Source organism: Hylobates moloch, unplaced genomic scaffold (genome assembly GCF_009828535.3).
Source record: "Hylobates moloch isolate HMO894 unplaced genomic scaffold, HMol_V3 SCAFFOLD_6, whole genome shotgun sequence".
Taxonomy (NCBI): Eukaryota; Metazoa; Chordata; class Mammalia; order Primates; family Hylobatidae; genus Hylobates; species Hylobates moloch.
Genome location: NW_026652281.1, coordinates 65,986,430 through 66,009,272, shown reverse-complemented (window position 1 = coordinate 66,009,272; position 22,843 = coordinate 65,986,430). Strand labels below are relative to the sequence as shown.

General features: G+C 37.3%; 1 protein-coding gene across 11 annotated transcripts in view; it reads left to right on the top strand.

Annotated features, from left to right (window-relative positions):
• Positions 1–22,843, top strand: part of ATG10 (autophagy related 10) — a 424,208-nt gene that overhangs the window by 168,982 nt on the left and 232,383 nt on the right. The window contains exon 2 of one of the 11 annotated variants that reach the window (XM_058440749.1): positions 2,986–3,029. The exons of the other annotated variants lie outside the window; for them this stretch is intronic. Within the exon in view, the coding sequence (XP_058296732.1) occupies positions 2,986–3,029 (44 nt within the window). The remainder of the gene's footprint in view (positions 1–2,985; positions 3,030–22,843) is intronic. 11 annotated transcript variants of the gene reach the window in all.

Genomic DNA, 22,843 nt, shown 5'->3' with positions numbered 1-22,843 from the left:
TGGTTTTTAAATTCAGGGGTCATGCTGAATTAGAATATATATAATCTCCACAATAATTCAGTAGGTAATGTCTAAATTTGTTGTATCAAGAAAAAGATGTAGATAAAATGTATGGAATTTGGTATTGAATAGTAGAAGAAACAAGGAAAGTTGCAAGTGGTTGCATCTGGATAGGCTGACCAGGGTATGTGGAGGGGTGAATGAGGGGCTGCTGACTTTTGTTATATAGTCATTCCTCAGTATCCCTGGGAGATTGGATCCAGGACTACCTTCCCATACCAAAATCTGCAGATACTAACGTCCCTGATATAAAATGGTTTAATAGTTGCGTATAACCCATGCACATCCTCCTGTGTACTTTAAATCATCTCTAGATTGCTTATAATACCTGATACAGTATAAATGCTATGTAAATAATTGTTATACTGTATAGTTTAGGGAATAATGACAAGAAAAAAAGTCTGTACATGTTCAAAGCAGATGTAGTTTAAAAATATTTTATCAGCCGGACGCGATGGCTCACACCTGTAATCCCAGCACTTTGGGAAGCTGAGGCGGGTGGATCATGAGGTCAGGAGTTTGAGACCAGCCTGGCCAACATGGTGAAACCCTGTCTCTACTAAAAATACAAAAATTAGCTGGGCATGGCTGGGCGCAGTGGCTCACGGCTGTAATCCCAGCACTTTGGGAGGCTAAGGCGGGTGGATCACGAGGTCAAGAGATTGAGACCATCCTGGCCAACATGTTGAGACCCCATCTCTATTAAAAATATAAAAATTAGCCGAGCATGGTGGCGGGCGCCTGTAGTCCCAGCTACTCGGAAGGCTGAGGCAGGAGAATTGCTTGAACTCTGGAGGCAGAGGTTGCGGTGAACCGGGATCACGCCATTACACTCCAGCCTGGGCAACAGAGTGAGACACCATCTCAAAAAAAAAAAAAATTTTTTTTATCTGAAGTTGGTTGAATCCATGGATGCAGAACTTGCTGATACAGAGGACTGGATGTAAATATGCATTTTAATGCATGTTTAGTTTTTAAAATATGTGGTGTATTACTTTGATTAAAATGAGTACTTTTTTTTTTTGAGACGGAGTCTCGCTCTGTCACCCAGGCTGGAGTGCAGTGGCACAATTTCAGCTCACTGCAACCTCCACCTCCCAGGTTCAAGCAATTCTCCTGCCTCAGCCTCCTGAGTAGCTGGGATTACAGGTACCCACAATGCCCGTCTAGTTTTTGTATTTTGAGTAGAGACGAAGTTTCACCATGTTGCCCAGGCTGGTCTCCAACTCCTGACATGAGGTGATCCTCCTGCCTCAGCATCCCAAAGTGCTGGGATTACAGGTGTGAATCACCATGCCCAACCAGTAGTCTTTTTTTTTTTTAAAAAGGAAAGTCCATTTTCAAAGCACCATTAACTGTGCTATTATTTACATATATCTCATTTAATTTAACCCCACAATATCTCTGTGAGTAAGCCATTATTATTTCTACTTCAGACAAGGCATATAGGCTTAGAGAAAGTAAATGATTTGTCCAAGGTTACATAGTATTTATGTTGGAGGCAGGGTCAAGACTGGAACTAAGGTGTGTCTGCCTCCAAAGACTATTGTCTTAACTCCTAACCTATAGTTTAATATTTGAATATTCATTAACTAAGTTAGAAGCTGAAGTTTTATCTATTCCATACCATTATTATGTAGCCAACACAATGGAACTGGAATATGTATATATACACACACACAAAATATATATATATATGTATGTATATATATTTATTTTTCTTCTCAATGCTCCCCCCTGCCCCGGCAAACTTTAGTTGCCTCTTACCAATGTGTAGTATTGAAACAAGAAAGTAGTAATTGGGCAGATTCTTCCAGTGGGAATATGATGACTATCCAGCATGCCTAAATTTGTTCTAAGGAAAAAAAAAACTTTTATTTAATACTTTGAGTATTATATTGGGTGCTTAGATTTCAGATACTAGATTATAGTAGCACATATATTTAGATTTTTTTAAGTTTGCGTGTACTTTTTAAAAACACATGTAATCATGAGTGTTTCAAGTTATCAATATCCAGCTGTATTATCCTACTTTAGGTGTTAAATTTGATACAGATTTATATACTAATTGTCTTTAACAGATGCTGTAGATATTTATTGCAAAATGTCATTGAAAAGACAGATTTAATATATTAGTTTAGTATACGTGGTGATTTAAAGTTTAGAAAACATTAAATAAACTGTGTCAGAAATTATAAATAAACTAAAATGAGTAAAATTATTCTTAAATTGCTAGACAAGTCTTCACATTTAATGTTACATTAATGAGTTTTGTACAGAGACTGTTTGGAATAAAATCCTTTTTCATCAGATGTTGCACATATGCTTTCACTGTTTGTTTTTCTTCAAAGTAAAACTTAATGAAACAGCTAATAAAACCCACTTTTGCTCCTGATTCTTGAAAGAAACAAGCCCTTGAAGTGCACCCGCTGTTTATTCTTTTGCACTGGTTTTTGCTACTTTTCAGCATGTAAATTTTCCAGTAATGGAAAACAGTCAAAGCCATAAACCTTTTCTTCCAAGTCTTATAAACCCAGTGTTTATTTCTTATTTGTAGAGCGATTGCACAATGGAGACATGCTTTGCACACATAGAGAAGTTTGGTCTCAGATCTTCATGTTCACCTCCTGCTGACTTCACAAGGGTGTAGTGCATGTGCATTTAAATGGCTGTTTATTATGTAAATAACCAAGAACCAGAATAGGGGTTTTAACTTGCCTAAAAAAACTGACAGGTTTCAAAGTAAAAGACATATATGAGACTGCAGCCCTATTACTCTCATAAACCTCAAAGTGTGTTAGATTGGTGAGTAGTTTATGAAAAAGGATCAGCTTCTATGCATTAGAAATGTATAGATGGCAGATGTGTATGTATCCCAAGTGGCTCTTTCACTAACCATAGAATATACTATTTTGTGTCTTCCAGCTTCTTTCCGAGATGGATTGTTCGACTCTCTTGACAGTTTAGAGGTAGATATTTGGGTTGGGATAAAGGCTGTATTCTAAGGCAGCATTACTCAAAGCGTGGCCTACACTGGTACCAGTGCAAGGAGTTCAGTACAGAAATGGAAAATTAGTGACTAAAAATTTTAAGCAGTTCGACAGAGTAATTTCTATGTCTGTTTAATAAAAGAATTGAGGCTTGTAATTTGTATGTTTTGGATTTTTTAATTTCATTTTTTTCGTAATTCATTTTTAGTGTTTTTCACAAAAATATGTCTATGACAGATTGGAAATAAAATCCTGATCTTTCACCACAGATGGTTTGAAAAGCATTTGGTCTAGGATAAGATTTTCAAGTGTTGATTTTTGTCCCTTTGCCCTATAACATAACATTACGTATTGAAGTTTGACTAAAGAAAAAAGGCCATAATTTATAATTCCAGTACTGTAAGAAAACAGCTTGATGACCCTGAATGGTTAATAAGCTAAGGGCTGGGTGGCAGAACCTGAAGTAGAGATATTCTGTGTTTTCTGTTAAGGGCAGGTCCATATGCTCTAGTGACCACTGAGTGGAGTTGGTGTTGACATTCTCGTATGAAAATTAGCAAGTCTAAGCAGGGTTTATGTCTGAAGGAGGTGAGCTGTTGCCAAATTGAGATTTTAAAAATTGGGACAGGTTTTTAGGTGGAGGAAAGGAAAGAACAGAGAAAATTGAGTTGTGTACTTTTTGAAAGGTAATGTAAGATAGTCAGGAACTTTGGACTGCCATGGGGCATTATGTGGGTCTTGATAAAAAGTGAAGGTAGGAATGGGAAAGCATGAATGACAAGTTTCATTTACTTCTCAGTTTTACCTCGGATAGCTTAGTGCTACTAAAAATCATGAGGCATGCCTTTTTGCTATGTATTTTATTCATTGCTGATACCCGGACAAGCAATCAGAATATAAAGCTGAGATTAATGTGTTATATAACATAGGGTCATAAAAATGTACATAAGTCATAGAAATAGAGGTTTAGAGTTAGAAGGTCATATAATTCACCTTGTTCCAGATATTGCTTCTATTAAGGCTGCTTATGATGCATTAGCTTTTTTGTAGCTACTCTATGGGTTCTGCTTATGAGGGTGGGGTGTGCTAGAAGGGAAATGTCCTTCAGTATAGCATTCAAGAAACAGAGGTCCCAATCCATGGTTGAACTAGGATGAGATTTACCCAGATGATGGTCTAAGAATGTGCTGAGCCTGGGGGAGATAGGCGGCTGATCAGGGAGAAAGCTGAAAGTTGGGGATGAGATCAGAGCTTCTTAATTATGCCATGACATATTACTGTGCCACAAACAGGCTATAAGTGGACTCAGTATGCTGATGGTCATAATTAATAGTGTTTTGTACAGAAACTTATAGTAGTTGAAATACTTGAGTAGTATTTGAAGGACTTCCTATGTAAACAGCCTAGATTCACTAATTATTTTGGACTAAAAAGCTTTAGGTGTAGCACCTGTGCCCTGAAAATTCTCTGTAGTAGCAGTACCAGGTATTATCTGCACCTGACCTTGAACTTTGAATCATCCCAGTACATTTGATTACACATTTCTGATAAACTTGTCATCATCAGTAATTTTATTTTTTAAGATTATGGTAAGATATATATAACTTAAAACTCACCATTGTAACTACTTAAAATTTAAAAAAAAATTTTAATTTTGGTAAAAAACATGACAACTCACTGTCTTAACAATTTTTAAATGTACACAGCTCAGTGGCATTAAGTACATTCACATTGCTATGTAACCATCAGCACCATCCTTTTCCAGAACTCTCCATTTTCCCCACTGAAACTTTGTACCTATGAAACAACTACTCCTCATTCCCATTTCCTCCAGCCCCTGGCAACCACCATTCTACTTTCTGTCTCTGTGAATTTGACTACTTTCAGTAACTCATATAAATGGATTCATATATTTGTCCTTTTGTGCCTGGCTTATTTCACTTAGCATAATGCCTTCACGGTTCATTCATGTTGCAGCGTGTATCAGAATTTCCTTCTTTTTTAAGATCAAATAACATTGTATATGCATGCCACATTTTGTTTATCCATTCTTCTGTTAATGGATATTGGAGTTGCTTTCATCTTTTAAAATTTTGTTTTTTAATGCATGTATAATATTTGTATTTTATTTCAATTTTGTTTCCTATTATTATTTTATAGTTTTGCTGACTTAGAACATATGTATAATTATTTTTATTGCTGGTATTACCACTTTCTGATACTAGGTGTTGTTAAGTCAAACACTGATTTTGTTACTTCTTGACTGACTTAGTTTTTGCCTTTGGTGTTAATAATTAGCCAAAGTTACATTCTTGATAGAATTTCATAATGGTTTATTATTTGTTTTTGGGAATTAAAAAATACTTTTATTTCTAAAAATCAAGTAATAATTCAATGAAATTTAATTAAGCTGATTCATTAAAAGGCTTTTTAGCTTAGAAAATAAATTTATCGGTGCTGGGTGCGGTAGCTCACGCCTGTAATCCCAGCACTTTGGGAGGCCAAGGCGGGTGGATCATGAGGTCAGGAGTTCGAGACCACCCTGGTCAAGATGGTGAAACCCTGTCCCTACTAAAAATACAAAAATTAGCCGAGTGTGGTGGTAGGTGCCTGTAATGCCAGCTACTCAAGAGGCTGAGGCAGGAGAATCGCTTGAACCCAGGAGGCGGAGTTTGCAGTGAGCTGAGATCACACCTCTGCACTCTAGCCTGGGCAACAGAGCAAGACTCCATCTCAGAAAAATAAATAAATAAATAAATAAATAAATAAATAAATTTATTGGCAGGGCATGGTGGTTCATGCATGTAATCCCTGCACTGTGGGATGTCAAGGTGGGAGGATCACTTGAGCCCAGGAATTTCAGACCAGCCTGGGCAACGTAGTGTGACCTCTTCTCTACAAAAAAATTAAAAATTGGCCGGGCGCGGTGGCTCACGCTTGTAATCCCAGCACTTTGGGAGGCCGAGGCGGGCGGATCACGAGGTCAGGAGATCAAGACCACGGTGAAACCCCGTCTCTACTAAAATTACAACAAAATTAGCCAGGCGTGGTGGTGGGCGCCTGTAGCCCAGCTACTCGGAGAGGCTGAGGCAGGAGAATGGCGTGAACCTGGGAGGCGGAGCTTGCAGTGAGCTGAGATTGCGCCACTGCACTCCAGCCTGGGCGACAGAGCGAGACTCCGTCTCAAAAAAAAAAAAAAAAAATTAAAAATTACCTGAGCACAGTGGTGCACGCCTGTAGCCCTAGCTACTCAAAAGGCTGAGGTGGGAGGATGGCTTGAGCTTAGGATGTTGAGGCTGTGGTGAGCTGTGATTGAGCCACTGCACTCTAGCTGAGGTGACAGAGTGAGACCCTGTCTCAAAAAAGAGAGAAAATCAATTAATCAAAATATTTTAAATCACACATGAGTATATGTATTGTACATATTTTTGAATATTTCAAAGTTTTAATTTTTGAAGTAAACAGACAAATGATTACTTTTATGAATTTTGATGAAATTTGTTTTAAAAACATTTTAATGAATGCAGAAAGTTCCCTAACTCTGTAAATAGATTTTATGTAGCTGAAAAAGCCTATAGGCCCCATTAGTTCCTTACACTTAAAAAAGACTTATTTTTTACAGATATTGTTCTTACTTTTCAATCTTATTGAATAACTTTTCATTAAAGCTACAAAGCCAGTATATTCACAAAACAAACACAGTATCAAAAAAGTTAGTCACTAGTTAGGTAATGAAATGACAATCGTCTCAAATTTGGATGTATGTGCTCAGTAGCTCTTTTTTCTTCCTCAGCCTAAATGCCTTACTGGCAAGGAGAAGTTATGAGTTGAAGACAAGGTGCCAAGCAAACTGCACTGGCACCTCACTACAAAAACTCAGCAGGAAAAGATTTGAACATTTTAAAGTTCTGCAAAGCAACAAGAAAAACCAAAGCTCTTTTTGAAATTGGTTCCAACAATGTTAGATTAAGCTAAATAAACCAGTTACAAGGTCACACCATTAAAAGCTAAAGCCAAACTGCCTCAAACAAGGATAGAAGCCCTCATTTTACCACCTAGTATGAAAATTGTTTGAGGCCAGTAAAGAAAAGGAAGAAGTGGCACTCTCAGATAATACTAGTGAATGTATTGACATTATATTGGATGGGATAAAGATAGCATTAATCCAGATTATTATCAAATGAGTCAGGTTTTATTTCAGATTGATGAATCTATACACATTAGAAAATGCTGAATTGCTGTACGAGTTATGATTCCTAAAGAGAAATTCTTGAAGAAATATCAGTTCTTTGTAAAGAAGTACCAAAACAAGTTACTGGGGATGAAATATTGAAGGTAGTAAATTCATACTTTGAAACAAATAAGGTATGGAACCAGGCTTGAGTTTGTACACTGATGGGTGACTGCAAAAAAAGGCGTAATGGCTTCACATCAAGGGTATTGTGAAGACATTGAATAGGATTCAAATAATTCAATGTTTTATTGACAGAGAAACTCTTGTGTAATATACTTTTCCTGTGTAAGAGTTCCACACTCTGATGTGTCTAAATGGAGAATCTACTACAACTGAGGCTGCTTCACTTATGTCTGTTTTCAGTTTTATGTGTACAGCTTTGCACTGTTTCATACTAAAGTGCAATAGATGTCCAAGGAGAAGTTTTGTCAAAAGTTTGGGAACTAGAAGGAGAACTGGAACTTTTTTGGTAAACAGTTCTTACTTTGAATATTTGTTAAAAGGTAGTTCTTGGCTTGAAAAATAGTTTAATTAGATGAATAAATAAACCTAATAGAAAATTGCCAGGACCTTTCGATAATATATTCATATGTACTGATAAAGTTTATGGATTCAAAAATTAAGACAAACATTTGATCTTGGAAATATGAGGTTAAAAATGATACAGTTGTGGTTAGGCTGTGTCACTGAATAGAAAAGAATAATTATTAAGACAAGTAGAGCAACATTTGTATACATAAGGAAGAGATACATTATTGGTTTGAAATGTATGATTTCACTTGTATTCACAATTTATTCATATTTTCATAAGAAATTTTCAAATCACATTTATCCATGAAAGTAAAGGAAGATCTATTTGATTTACTGAATGATGGCACTTGTAGAGTACAATTTAAGTTTGAATTATCCAAATTCTGGTTAATGATGAGAAAGGCATTTCCATCATTTGGAGAAAAGTGATAAATATTCTCTACAGAGACAGAAAGTAGATTAGTGGTTGCGTACAGCTGAGATAGGAATGAGGATTGAATGTAATAATTACACAATATAAAGAAAATGTATTTAAGGTTTTATACAAAGTTTCATATAAACACTACAAAATCCCCTCCAGTTTACCCTATTATTCAAATATGAATTTCTATGTATGTCATGATGGGAAAAGGGTTAGAAAACACTGGACTGAATCATATGACAGCCAGAAGGCTGAGTGAAGAATGTCAATTATGACGGGTCCCAAATTCAGCAGCTTAAGAAAATTCAGAGAATGGAATAAAAAACAAGGACTGGGAGAGTATAACTTGCCTGCATCTTATGACTTACTGATGTGGGGGATAAGGGTCAGCAGTAGTGGCATGATGGGTAGATGTTGGAGCATGATGAACCAGACTAAGCTGGACTAAGTCAATAGCTGTTCAGATGGCTTCTGAATTATGTGGAAGAATAAAGGCCTGGAAAGAGAAATAAATTATACTAACATTTTATATCTCACTCGTGGGGATAGATCAAAGTAAGTTAACTCTTGGAACCTATTTTTTGTGAAAAAATACTCACTAGCAATTACTTTGTACTAGGCTCTATTTGCCTGTATTCACTGAGCTTATCTTCACCTTGGTTAGTAATAGTACCAATTATAATTCACATTGGTTAGTAATAGTACCAATTTGTAGATGAGGAAACTAAGGTCACATGTATTGGTGGCAGAGTTGGATATCAACTCAGGCAGTTTGTCCTTAGAGTCTGTGAAGTCCGTAGTGACACTAACCACCAGTCTCCTTCTAAATTCCCACCACTGGCCTCAAGGCAGGCTATTCTTATGGCCTAGGGCTTCTTCTGTGTAGGATGTGGCCTACAATGGATGCTACAGTAGGGCCTCCTCACGGACTGTGACTTGGGTGTTTCTGGGCTCCATCACAGTCGTTTGTGGGAAAGCTGAAGAATATAGTCTGATCTTAAAATGTTCTGGGAGAATATTTAGCTGTAGCAGCCCATCATCTATGTAGCTGTGCTTAAGAATATGGTAGCCACTAGCCACATGTGGTTATTCAAATTGAAATTTAAATTAAGTAAAATAAAAAATTTTGTTCCCTAGTTGGATTAGCCACATTTCAAGTGGATGCTACCTACATTTTGGACAGCACAAAGAACAGTTCTATCATTGCAAATGATTTTATTGAACAATAACATTCTTACTTGTCCACTTCTCCATGTCTGCCACATCAAAAGTGGGAACTCATTTCCTAGTAGCTTCTTACTCCTCAGGTTTTCTAACTTCTTATTGGCCCCACTGATTCTGTCTTTCCTCATATTGCAAAAGATAGTGATACCAGAAAATAATATATTATTTTGGTGATCATTAGTTGCTGGTTCATACAAGATTTCCTTTCTTAAAACAGTTCTGCAGTACTATTGACCTTGCTCTCCTTACCTTATCCTGCAAGTATAACAATTACAAACTAAATTCTATATAATCCCTGTGTGACAGCCTGTCACATTTGGGCTCTTGTTGGACTTGATGGCATCCGTAGCTCTTGTGTCTTAAAATTGTGTGTTACTGTTAAGCAAGAGCTCCTGTATTTGTGTAGTTGGATATTTTTTAGCCTACGTTTAGGTTTTTATTTTTATTCATGATAGGTATCATCTCATTTTTGCTTGTGACTTTTTAAAAAATTAACTCTTAAATTGTTTACCTCACAAATCATTATTATTATCATCATCATCGTTTTATACCCAGCTTTGATAAGCAACATTCCTTTGTAGGTTGGTTAAAACTAACTCATTTGACCAACCTTTGTAGGTTGATCAAAACTAACTTCTTATTTTATTTTTATTTTTTGAGAGAGTTACCAGATGGGCAGGATGCTGTAGAAGTAGTGAGTTTGATCTCAACCATATCATTTAGAATGCTTTCAGAGGTGGGCAGTCATGTGAGTAAGGACTCCAGAAATCATATCAAATTTGAAGAACCTGACAATATTGAATGTGGAGAAAAACAGACTATTTTAGATATTTGAAGGACTGTGTTGAATGAACAGTGTTGATCAGAAGGAAAATTTATTATATTGGGAGCAAATTATCATGGTTAGTTATAAAAAAAAATATGTGTTGCTAGTGTATCCAGAGCAACACACATAGGTTATCAAGACCTTGTAGCAACACCAGATAAGAAGGGGTAACTGTAGGATGTTTCCATTCTTGGGGCCACAGAGGTGAAGTGAGCCAAAAAAAACACAGTGGGAATTAAAGTAGGGTTAAGTTTTCATTAAAGGCTGTGCCTGCATTCACCACTCCTGGTTGCCCTGGCAACGGGGCTCCCTTGCATGCTAATGATATTATAATGTGAAAAAACACATGCAAATGCAGTAAATAGTAATTAGAGTCAGAGGCATACATGGAGTAGTGAGCTCCACCTTGGGAAGGTCTGCGAAGAGCTGGTGATGGATTTGTACTGAAGACAAAGAAAGAGGTGGTGAAAGAAGGGCTTTGAGTTACACCTAAAAGGGTTAAGTTGAGTCTGCATAAAGCACACTCTTGCATTTGTGTCCTGCTAATACCTGTTGTTTCTCCAGCAGAATGTAGTCAGTCAGAAGTCATGCTACTTGTACCTCCAAATTGTGCTGACTATTCTACCTGTTGGCAACACTGTATGGAAAGAATCTGAGCTGTATTTTGGCTTGGGTTTGGAGCAACTATAGCAGCCTGCTGCTTGGAATGCTCTCTTTGCCCACGCTGGCAGGGCTGGGCCTGCCCAGACAAGGTAGTGGGACCAGAGTATGTAGCCAAAAGTCTGTCTTGGTGAAGAAAGAGAAGACTTAATTCTATGTTGCTTCAGACAAGTAGGACCAATGAGAGACTCTGGTTAGTATAAGGTGTAACTGACAAATATATGCTGTTTGCCCCTGGAAACGTGTAAGGAGATGATGGTTGACTGCCTGTCTCAGGTGTGATAGATACGGTTTTTGATTTGCCTGAATGGTTAGACTCAGAGTTTATATATCTGTGCTCAGTTTCATTCTTCCCTTTCTTTCAGTTTATTCAGGCTCTTTTCTGTCTTTTCTATTTTTATTGTTATATATCTGTGTGTTTTTCTTGAAATAGCTAGAAAATGTTATATTGCCTGCTTCACAATATTCCAATTCTTTGAGGATCTTTTTGGTGTCAGTTGAACCATAGGTCATTGACTAAAAGTTGCCATGAATAGCCATTCAAATCCATAAACTTTTACTATTCTTTTTCCTCTCTCAATTAAAAAAAGATTAAAAATTTCATAAGGAAAGCACATATGCTTTTGCAAAAATTTGCATGCGTATATTATTAAAAATTCAAGCAATATAGAAATATATACGATAAAATGTTTAAATATCTTTCTGTCACCTTTCACCCTGTCTGCTAACTCCCAACCTCAAACTCCTCCTCAGAGATTACCAGTGTTAACAGTTTGGGATTTGACTTCAAAACTTCTTCCTATGCCTTTATATATATTGTTATTATATATTATAATATATACTATTAAGACATTATTAATGGCTAATACTTATTGAGTGATTGCTATGTGCCAGACATTGTTCACACCTTTTAAATATATTAATTCGTCTAATCCCTTTGAGGGATTTTGAGAAAGGAAGGCTAAGAGGAGTTTAGAAGCTTGTCCAAAGTGGCACGCCAAATTTATATGCCAGGAAATCTGTTTGGGATGGAGCTCATGCATTTTCTCACCATACTATCCTGCCTGCTTTAGTGGTAACATATACATATAGAATGATTATTCTTCAAGTAGCCTTTTTTCATTTAATATTTAAGAAGTCATTCTATATCAGCAACTTTCTTCTATCAGCTTTTTAAAATTGTTGTATTTTATTCTCTTGTTCAGATGCACCATAATATAACCATTCCCTTATTGATGGGCATTTAATTTGCTATTACAAAAGATAACTTAATAAATATCAATGCAATACAATTTTTATGTGTACATATATATTTCTATGGGAGTAGATGATTCAAAATAGAATTGCTGAATGACAGTTTACATTTTGATAGAGAATGCAAAATTGGCACAATTTTTTTTTTGAGTGGGAGTTTTGCTCTTATTGCCCAAGCTGGAGTACAGTGGCACGATCTCGGTTCACTGCAACCTCCGCCTTCTGAGTTCAAGTGATTCTCCTGCCTCAGCCTCCTGAGTAGCTGGGATTACAGGTGCGCGCCACCACACCTGGCTGTATTGCTCCCTTCTTGAAGCACTCTTTGCTTGGCATCTGGGATGCTGCCCTCTTGGTTTTCTTCCTGCCCCAGTGACTGTCCCTTTTTGGCTTCCTCTGCTGGTTCCTCTTCATCTTCCAACAACTAGACATTGGAGTGCATCACTGCTCAATTTTTGAACTTCTCTTCTCCAATTAGACTCACTTTGTAGGAGATCTCATTCAGCTACTTGGCTGTAAATACTGTACACACACATACACACACACACAGACACACATGTATATATATGCATATATATGTGTATGTTTGTACTATATGGGTATAGGTACACATGTATATATCTGTACTATATGTATATCTATACATATGTATAGATGTATATATGTACTATGTATATATACTATATGTGTATATGTATGTGTACTATGTATATGTATATATATACATATATACATGTATACACATATACATGTATGTATATATACATAGTACATATATACATTATATATGTATATATAGTAATAATGTACATATACATTATATGTGTATATAGTACATATATAATATATACATATATGTACTATATACACATATAATATATACATATGTACACTATATATATTGTGTGTGTATATATATGTATATTGTGTATATATATATATGTATCATATCATGATAGGCACTGGCATTTTAGTGCCTATCATGAACTTCAGGCTTTTGTATCCAACAACCAAATTGACATTCCATTTGAATGTCTGCCAGTCATCACAAATTTAACTCATTTTTACTACCCAGCCCCCAACCTGTATCTTCCACATACTTCCCTACAGTAATTATTAGCTTCCAATTGCTCAAGACAAAAATCCGGTGTTACCCTGGACCACTCTGTTTCTCTTACATTCCATGTTTGATCCATTAGCAAATCCTAATAACTCTATCTTCAACATATATTCATACTCGACCACTTTTAACACCTTCATTGTACCACCTTAGCGCAGGCTGCCATTGTTTTTCACCTGGCTTCCTAATTAATGCCCTCTTAGAATCTGGTCTCTAAACAATAACTAGAGTTATCCTTTTAAAATGTGAGTTCAGTCATATAACTGTTTTACTAAAAACCTTCCAGTGACTTCCTGTTTAGTCTGAGTGAAAATCAAAGCTTTAACCATGGCTTCCAAGGCCTTCAGTGGTTCCTCTCGTCTTTCTTCTCTAATCTTTGTCTTCTATCGTTCTCCCACTCCTTTATTCTGCTCCAGCCATCCTAATATCCCTGCTGTTTCTGTGGGGCCTTGGCCCTTCCTGTTCCCACTATCTGTTGTGTTCTTCCCCTAGATAGCTTTATGACTTGCCCCCTTACTTTCTTCATATCTGTGCTCAAATGGCACCTTGTCAGTGAGATCACACCTGCCCACCCTACATAAAACAGCATCTTCTCAACACTATCATTTTTAATCTTTCTTACCCGGATTTATTCATTTATTTATTTATCTATTATTATTATTTTTTTATTTGAGACGGAGTCTCTCTCTGTCACCTAGGCTGGAGTGCAATGGTGTGACCTCGGCCCACTCAGCCTCCCAGGTTCAAATGGTTCCCCTGCTTCAGCCTCCCAAGTAGCTGAGATTACAGGCATCTGCCACCATGCCTGACCAATTTCTGCATTTTTAGTAGAGACAAGGTTTCACCATGTTGGCCAGGCTGGTCTCAAACTCCTGACCTCAGGTAATCCGCCCGCCTCAGCCTCCCAAAGTGCTGGGATTACAGGCATGAGCCACTGCGCCTGGCCAATTTATTTAGTTTTATTGCACTTAAAACCACTTGCTCTACATATTTAGTTGTTTGTTGTTTATCTTCTTCATCCTGCACTCTACCGTGCCCTCCAGATAAGCTCCATGAAGGCAAGAATTTGTCTGTTTTGTTCACTGCTGTATTTTTAGGACCTAGCACAGCACATTGCATGAAGTAAGTGCTCAATAATATTTATCAAATGAATGAATGAATGAATGAATGAGTGAGAAATTGGACAGCATTTCTCTCCAAAAAGACTGTACTGATTTATACTCCTATCAAAAATAAATGAATATGCTCATTTTTCTCATATGCTCTATAAAATTGGATATTGCTGATTTCTAAATTTTTTTTATTCTAAAAGATGAAAAATTATATATTTTTAGATTTGCATTTTCCTTATTAATGCTAATGTTGAGCATATTTTCATATGCGTATTGGTCATTGGTATTTCTTTTAGGCATTTATTGTTTATGTCCTTTGTTTTATTGTGAGTTTCTTTTTAAATATTGATTTGTAAAAGTAACGTATATTATATATGATTATATATTATATAATAATAATATAAAATATATAATTCTATATAATAATATATAAAAGAGTAACATATATTATTATAGCGTTCTTCATTTTCTATAGGTATTGTAAATATTTTTCCCAGTCTGTCACTTTTCTTTTAACATTGTTAACAGTATCATTTGTCATATAGAAGTTTTTTTTTTTTTTTTTTTGAGATGGTGTCTCGCTCTGTCGCCCAGGCTGGAGTGCAGTGGCGCAATCTCGGCTCACTGCAAGCTCCGCCTCCCGGGTTCACGCCATTCTCCTGCCTCAGCCTCCCAAGTAGCTGGGACTACAGGCACCTGCTACCACACCCGGCTAATTTTTTGTATTTTTAGTAGAGACGGGGTTTCACCGTATTAGCCAGGATGGTCTCGATCTCCTGACCTCATGATCCACCCGCCTCGGCCTCCCAAAGTGCTGAGATTACAGGCGTGAGCCACCACGCCCGGCCTGTCATATAGAAGTTTTTAAGTTTTAATGAATCTGTCAGTCTTTTGCTCAGTGGCTTTGGGTTGGTGTTTTGTTCAGGAAATCTTTTACAACTTCAAAATTGGAAAATATTCTTTTGTATTTTCCCCTACACCTTTATAATTTTAATTTTTGTATTTAGGGTTTCAACCCACTTGGAATTTATTTTGGGGGATTTTGTGACGTGGTAGTGTAGCTTATTTATTTTATTTAATGGTGAGCCAAATGACTTCATACTGATTACTGACTCATCTGTTTGTTCATCTCTGACCCCAAATCTCCAATTTATCATATATGAACTTCTAACATATATGGCCCTGTTTTGTAGAGTCTGTATTCTAATTTCCTGATCTGTTTTCTTCTCTGTCACAATAACATGTTTTAATTTTTATGAATGAGTCAGGCACAGTGGCACATGCCTGTAATCCCAGAACTTTGGGAGGCTGAGGCGGGCGGATCACCTGAGGTGCCTGTAATCCCAGAACTTTGGGAGGCTGAGGCGGGCAGATCACCTGAGGTCAGGAGTTTGAGACCAGCTGGGCCAACATGATGAAACCCCATCTCTACTAAAAATACAAAAATTAGCTGGGCATAGTGGCAGGCACCTGTAATCCCAGCTACTCGGGAGGCTGAGGCAGGAGAATTGCTTGAACCCAGGAGGCGGAGGTTGCAGTGAGCTGAGATTGTGCCATTGCACTCTGGCCTGGGTGACAAGAATCAGACTCCATTTCAAAAAAGAAATTTTTTTTACAAATGCACTTTAGTTGATTTTTATATCTGATAATTCTACATTTTTAAATTGTCTTTACTCCTGTGCATTTTCTTTTTCAGATACATTTTAGAATTACTTTACAAGTTTTATAAAAAACTTGTTGGGATTTTTTCCATATTCTACAGTAAAGTTGTGCAGTTTTCTTGATATTAGGTATTTTCCTGGATGTTTAACATATAACTCTCTAAATTATTCTATTAATTTTCCAACTGAAGGCCGGGTGTGGTGGCTCATGCCTGTAATCCCAGCACTATGGGAGGCAGAGGCTGGCAGATCACACGGTCAAGAGATCGAGACCATCCTGGCCAACATGGTGAGACCCCGTCTCTACTAAAAATACAAAAATTAGCTGGGCGTGGTGGTGTGTGCCTGTAATTCCAGCTGCTTGGGAGGCTGAGGCGGGAGAATCACTTGAACCAGGGAGTCGGAAGTTCCAGTGAGCTGAGATCACGTCACTGCACTCCAACCTGGCAACAGAATGAGACTCTGTCTCAAAAAAAAAAAAAAAAAAAAAAAATTCAATTGAATCTCTTAGATTATTTAGGTAAATAAATCATCTGCAGTTTTATCTTTTTTGTAATAAGATCTCATTTACTTTTCCTGTCTAATGTTGAACTGTAGTCATGATAGCATTCTTCTATTTTTCTTTGCTTTAATGGGAATGTTTATAATATTTAATCATTAAGTATGTTTGTATTTTTATTAGATTCTTTTAATCAGATTAAGAGAAATGTCTTATAGGTTTTTTCAGAGCTTCAAAAATTTGAGATTGAGTGTTGAATCCTATTCAAAGTTTTAACATCTATCAATGTAATTATATGGACTTTTTCTTTTAATTCATTAATACAGTGGTTACATTGACAGATTTTCTTTTCTTTTTTTTTTTTTTTTTTTTTTTTTGAGATGGAGTCTCACTCTGTCGCCCAGGCTGGAGTGCAGTGCTATGATCTCGGCTCACTGCAAGCTCCGCCTCCCGGGTTCACACCGTTCTCCTGCCTCAGCCTCCCCGAGCAGCTGGGACTACAGGTGCCCGCCACCACGCCTGGCTAATTTTTTGTGTTTTTAGTAGAGACGGGGTTTCACCGTGGTCTCGATCTCCTGACCTCGTGATCCGCCAGCCTCGGCCTCCCAAAGTGCTGGGATTACAAGCGTGAGCCACCGCGCCCAGCCAACATTGACAGATTTTCTAATGTTGAACCATCCTTGCATTTCTCTTATAACTCTTTCTTGATAATGAATGCATTATTCATTTATGGATTTAACTTGATATTATCTCATTTAAGATTTTTTTTTTGCTACATTTCTCTCATTTTTAAATATAGTTTTTATTTTTCTTTCTTTTTAGTCTTTATTTAGTAAAATTGCTTTTGGTTGCCAAAGCAATAGACTCTGGCTAACCTAAGTAACAACAGTGATGTATTTTCAAGATAAAGATTGTCTTAGCCTGAGTTTCCTCTAGAGCCTGAGATAAAGGTTAGTGTGATGATATTTATTTTGGAGAGTAATTTCATGAGGCAAGAATACAAGACAGGGAGAGTAAAGCAGAGGTGGAAGAGTCACTTATAAATGTGTGTTATTGAGTCCTTACTCGTGCCTGGTTCTTAATTCTTCCAGAATCTTCTGAGGAGACTCATGAAATAAGGCAGTCCATTCATGAGATGAAAGGGAGAGAGCATTTATCCATTGGTTTCCTTTGCTTATAGGTCAAAGGTGGCCCCATAGTGTTTACTACCTGCCGTTCCAGATTATGCACATGTACTGTATGAGTGCAGAGTTAAGTGTGGGATTCTACAGCCAGAATGGCAGGGTCACAGTGTGAGGGTTGAACAGTTGCACATGTGTGAAGCTGGTTAAAGCCTCCATGGAATGGTTGTGGGAGCTGTGGCTAGAGTAAAAGGTAGAATTGAAAGGTTTTGGAATGGTGCTCAAGAGATGTCCAATACACTGGGATTCTTCACACTCTTGATATGAGCTCCGCTGGCCAGTTCTCTCTTTCTAAGCTCTTCCAAACAGAAGCTATATTCTAACATTGTAGCAAGCTTTTGTTGTTGCTGCCATACTGTCTCTCAAAGTTGTGAGAGCCTAGGTCCTTCACAAAATGCTATCTAATGTCTTAAGTAGAGCCTAATGCCATGTTAAAATATGTTTGACTGGATTTTTAGCTTTTTATTTCAATTATGATGTACTCTCTTCCTATACAAGTGATATTGTTTAATTAATTAATTAATTTAGACAGAATCTTGCTCTGTCACCCAGGCTGGAGTGATATGGCATGATCATAGCTCACTGTAACCTCAGACTCTTGGGCTTAAGTGATCCTTCTACCTCAGCCTCCTGAGTAGCTGGGACTATGGCATGTGCTACTATGCCTGGCTGATTTTTAAATTTTTTGTAGAGATGGAGTCTCACTATTTGCCCAGGCTTGTCTTGAACTCCTGGCCTCAAGCAATCCTCCCACCTTGGCCTCCCAAAGTGCTAGGATTACAGGCATGAGCCACTGTGCCTGCCCCCCTTTTAGTTCCCAGGAAACAAACACCCTTCAAGCTTTGGGAAAAAGTTAGTCATACTCAGAAAAGGGGACATTTATTTCTTTGTATTTAGGGATAGAATGTTACGTAGATTAGCAATATCATTCATTCCATGAGTCACTTTATTTCTGCTTTGTCATAAAAATACGAGAGAAGCAGGGAATTAAGAAAAGATAAGTTGGAAGTATTGATAATATTTTTTTCTCTGATAAACTATAAGCAAAATTCATTCAAAATGGATTAAAGTTTAATCCATTTATACAGATTTATTATACATTTCAGAAATAATATAAGAAAATATAAATGAATATTATTGTCTTTGAGGATTTTCTTAAACTCTGAAATGAAATGTTAAAAATCACTTAAAATGTAGCATACAATTGCAGTTGTAATCAAACTGTAATAACCGTTAAAGGGGAAATACGCATTAGGAAATACTTGTTAAAAAGTATGCAAGATAAAGATTAGTGTCTTTATTCTATAGAAACTTAAATATATTAGTAAAAAACATTAACACCCAAGTGTATTGAAAAGCAGATAATTCACAGAAGAAAATATGCAGTTCATGTTTCAGCTATGTCTTGCTTTGTAACAAACTATCCCAAAACTAGCCTCATGAAACAACAATTAAATTAGATATATCTCATGATTTTATGGGTCAGGACTTCAGCCAGGGCTTTGCTGGGCGGTTCTTCCACTTTATGTAGTGTTACCTGGGATCACTTGGTAGTGTTCACTTGGCAGCTGGGCTGGTTTGGAGGGCCTAAGATGGCTTCACTAACATGCCTGGTGCTTGACAGGACAACTGTTAAGGGCATACTAGGATCTTATGGGGTCGTGGGGCCTGTTTGTGTGGTCTCTTCAGCAGGAGAGTTGGACTTCCTACATAGCTTCTCAGGGCTCCAAATACTAATCCAGAAACATCTGGTCCTCTTTAAGGCTAGGCCTGGAACTGGCTGAGGGTCATTTCCCTGGGATAAGCTGAAGTAGTCACAGGCCAGCCCATTTTCAGGGGGAGGGGAAATAAAACCCCCTCCTCTTGATGGGAGGAGTGTCACAGAACTTGTTGCCGTCTTTAATTTGCTACAGTTATTAATAACAGAAATACAAAATAAAGGCAACATTGAAATACAGCTTTTGACACATCAAATTAGCAAAGAATAAAAACAAACTGTATAGATTTATAAAACAACCAGAATGATAAAACCAGTCCTAGCGTAGGTGCTGTGAAACAGGCATTCTCATACATTACTGGTGGCATTGAAAGGCAGATTTTGAAAAGATCTTGGCAATATAAATCATAAATGTCAAAAATATCAATATTTGACTAAAAATTGTACTGTTTGAATTCTCAGGGGAAAAACTATTGGCAAGGATACACATTATTTGTGAAAAACTTATTTTAAAAAAATAGTTTACAAAGTTGTATTTATAGTATGATTTAAACAATTCCTAAGAATTAAAAATACACTAGAAGAAAATACATTGCAATATAATCAGGCTTCTCTTTGTGTGATTAAATTACAGATTTTTTTCCACTGTGATTTTACTCGTTGAAGAAAAAAGCAATAAGTGTTTTATGACCTAGTATTCTAATTTAGAATAATTTCGCATAAACCATTACAATAAAATGGATAGAAATATAAACCCCTTGTCATGGCCAGCAAGTCCCTAGATGATCTGGCTCTATTGGCTTTTTTGTTCTTCATGTACACCAAACTCATTCCTGCCACAGGACCTTTGCAAAGTTATTTTCTGTCCAGAACCCCTTTCTCTTAGATCATGGTGTTGCTTGCATTTTTACTTCATTTAGATGCCTTTTTTTTATTCAAATGTCAAGACTTATGAGAGGGTTTTTCAGGTTGTTTATATGAAAAGACTGCTTTCTATACCTTTCCAGTAGCTATTCTATTTTAATCTTCAGTGCACTTATCACTATGAGATAATATTATATAACTTCAACTTTACTTATTATCTATCTTCCTTCATTCCTCTCATGTTTTATGAAGGCAGAGACTATGTTCTGTTCTTGTTGTTTTCATTGTAAAAGTTATTATAGTTTAAATATGTTTTATCGTTTATGTATTTATTTGCCATTTCCCATATCAGAATATAATCTTGCCAGGGCAGAGATTTTATGTATCTTTCTCACTAGTGGCTTCACTATTACATAAAACATAATAAGCATTCAATAAGTATTTTTGGATAAATGAATGGGTTTAGGATTCATATAAAATAACTATGTTTTTGAGATATTTGTCACATATTTACCTCTTGTCAAAACAGTGATACCTGAAAATTTGGAACAAACATTGGTATATTTCAAGTATAAAAGACCTTAGAGTAATTTGGTAATAAGAGCGTTAAGTGCTCAAAATTAAGAAAATAGAAAAAGGCTCCTAAAAAGATACAGAAATAGATCTAAACATATAGTATGTAAAACACATTTATTTTTATGAATACTTATTACAAATATGAAAATACAGCTGAATTGCTTCAGGTAAATGAGCTCCAGAAATCTTTGATGTGTTTAAAGTTTGATAAAATAAGAAATGATACTTAGAACTCCAATTACATGCTTTTTTAGGCCACTTATGTCTCACAGCTCACTATGCTCTATTGATTTTTTCAATTTTTTTTTTTTTTTTGGTCTGTTTCTTTTCAGTTAGTTTCTATTGCTGAATTCACCAAGTTTACCTTCTGCAGTCCCTAATCTCCTGTTAATTATATCCAGTATATTTTTCAGTTTAGATATTGTATTTTTTTTATCTTTAGAAGTTTGATTAGGGTCTTTTTAATATCTTCTGTTTTTCTGCTCATTATTCTCATGCTTTCTTCTACTTTCTGGAACATATAGGAGTATATTTATGATAGCTATTTTCATATCCTGGTCTGTATTAGTCCATTCATCACACTGCTGTAAAGAACTACCTGAGACTGGATAATTTATAAAGAAAACAGGTTTAATTGACTCACAGTTCTGCAAGCTTAACAGGAAGCATGACTGGGAGGCCTCAGGAAACTGACAGTCATGGCAGAAGGTGAGGGGGAAACATGCACATCTTCACAATAGTGCAGCAGGAGAGAGAGAGAGAGCAAGAGTAAAGGGGGAACTGCCACACACTTTTAAACCATCAGATTTTGTGAAAACTCACTCACTATCACAAGAAAAGCAATGGGGAGATCTGCCCCCATGATCTAATCACCTCTTACCAGGCCCTTCCTCCAATTCGACATGAGATTTGGGTGGGGATACAAATCTAAACCATATCATTCCACCTCGGCCCCTCCCAAATCTCATGTCCTTCTCACATTGCAAAATACCATTATCTCTTTTCAACAGTCCCCAAGTCTTAACTCATTTCAACATTAATTCAAAAGTCCAGAGTCCAAAGTCTCATCTGAGACAAGCTAAGTCCCTTCTGCCTATGAGCTTGTAAAATAAAAAACTAGTTACTTCTAAGATGCAATGGGTATACAGGTATTGGGTAAATGCTCCCATTCTAAATGGGAGACATTGGCCAAAACAAAGGGGCTACAGTCCCCATGCAAGTCTGAAACCCAGCAGGGCAGTCATTAAATCTTAAAGCTCCAAAATAATCTCCTTTGACTCCATGTCTCATATCCTGGGCATGCTGATGCAAGGGGTGGGCTCCCATGGGTTTGGGCAGCTCCGCCTCTGTGGCTCTGCAGGGTACAGCTCCCATGGCTGCTTTCCCCGGCTGGTTTGGAGTGCCTGCAGCTTTTCCAGGTGCATGGTGCAAGCTCTTGGTGGATCTACCTTTCTGATGTATGGAGGACAGTGGCCCTCTTCTCACAGGTCCACTTGACAGTGCTCCAGTTGGGACTCTGTGTAGGGGCTCCAACCCCACATTTTCCCTCTGCACTGCCGTAGTAGAGGTTCTCCATGAGGGCTCCACCCCTGCAGCAGACTTCTGCCTGGACACATAGGCATTTCCATACATCTTCTGAAATCTGGGTGTAGGTTCCCAAACCTCAGTTCTTGCCTTCTGCGTACCTCCGGGCCCAATACCACATGGAAGCTGCCAAGGCTTGGGATTTGCACCCTCTGAAGCCGTGGCCCTAGCTGTACCATGGCCGCTTTTAGCCACAGCTGGAGCAGCTGGGACACAGGATGCCATGTCCTGAGGCTGAGCAGAGCAGTGGGGCCCTGGGCCTGGCCCACAGAACCATTTTTCCTTCCTAGGCCTCCAGAGCTGTGATGGGACGGGCTGCCCTGAAGATCTCT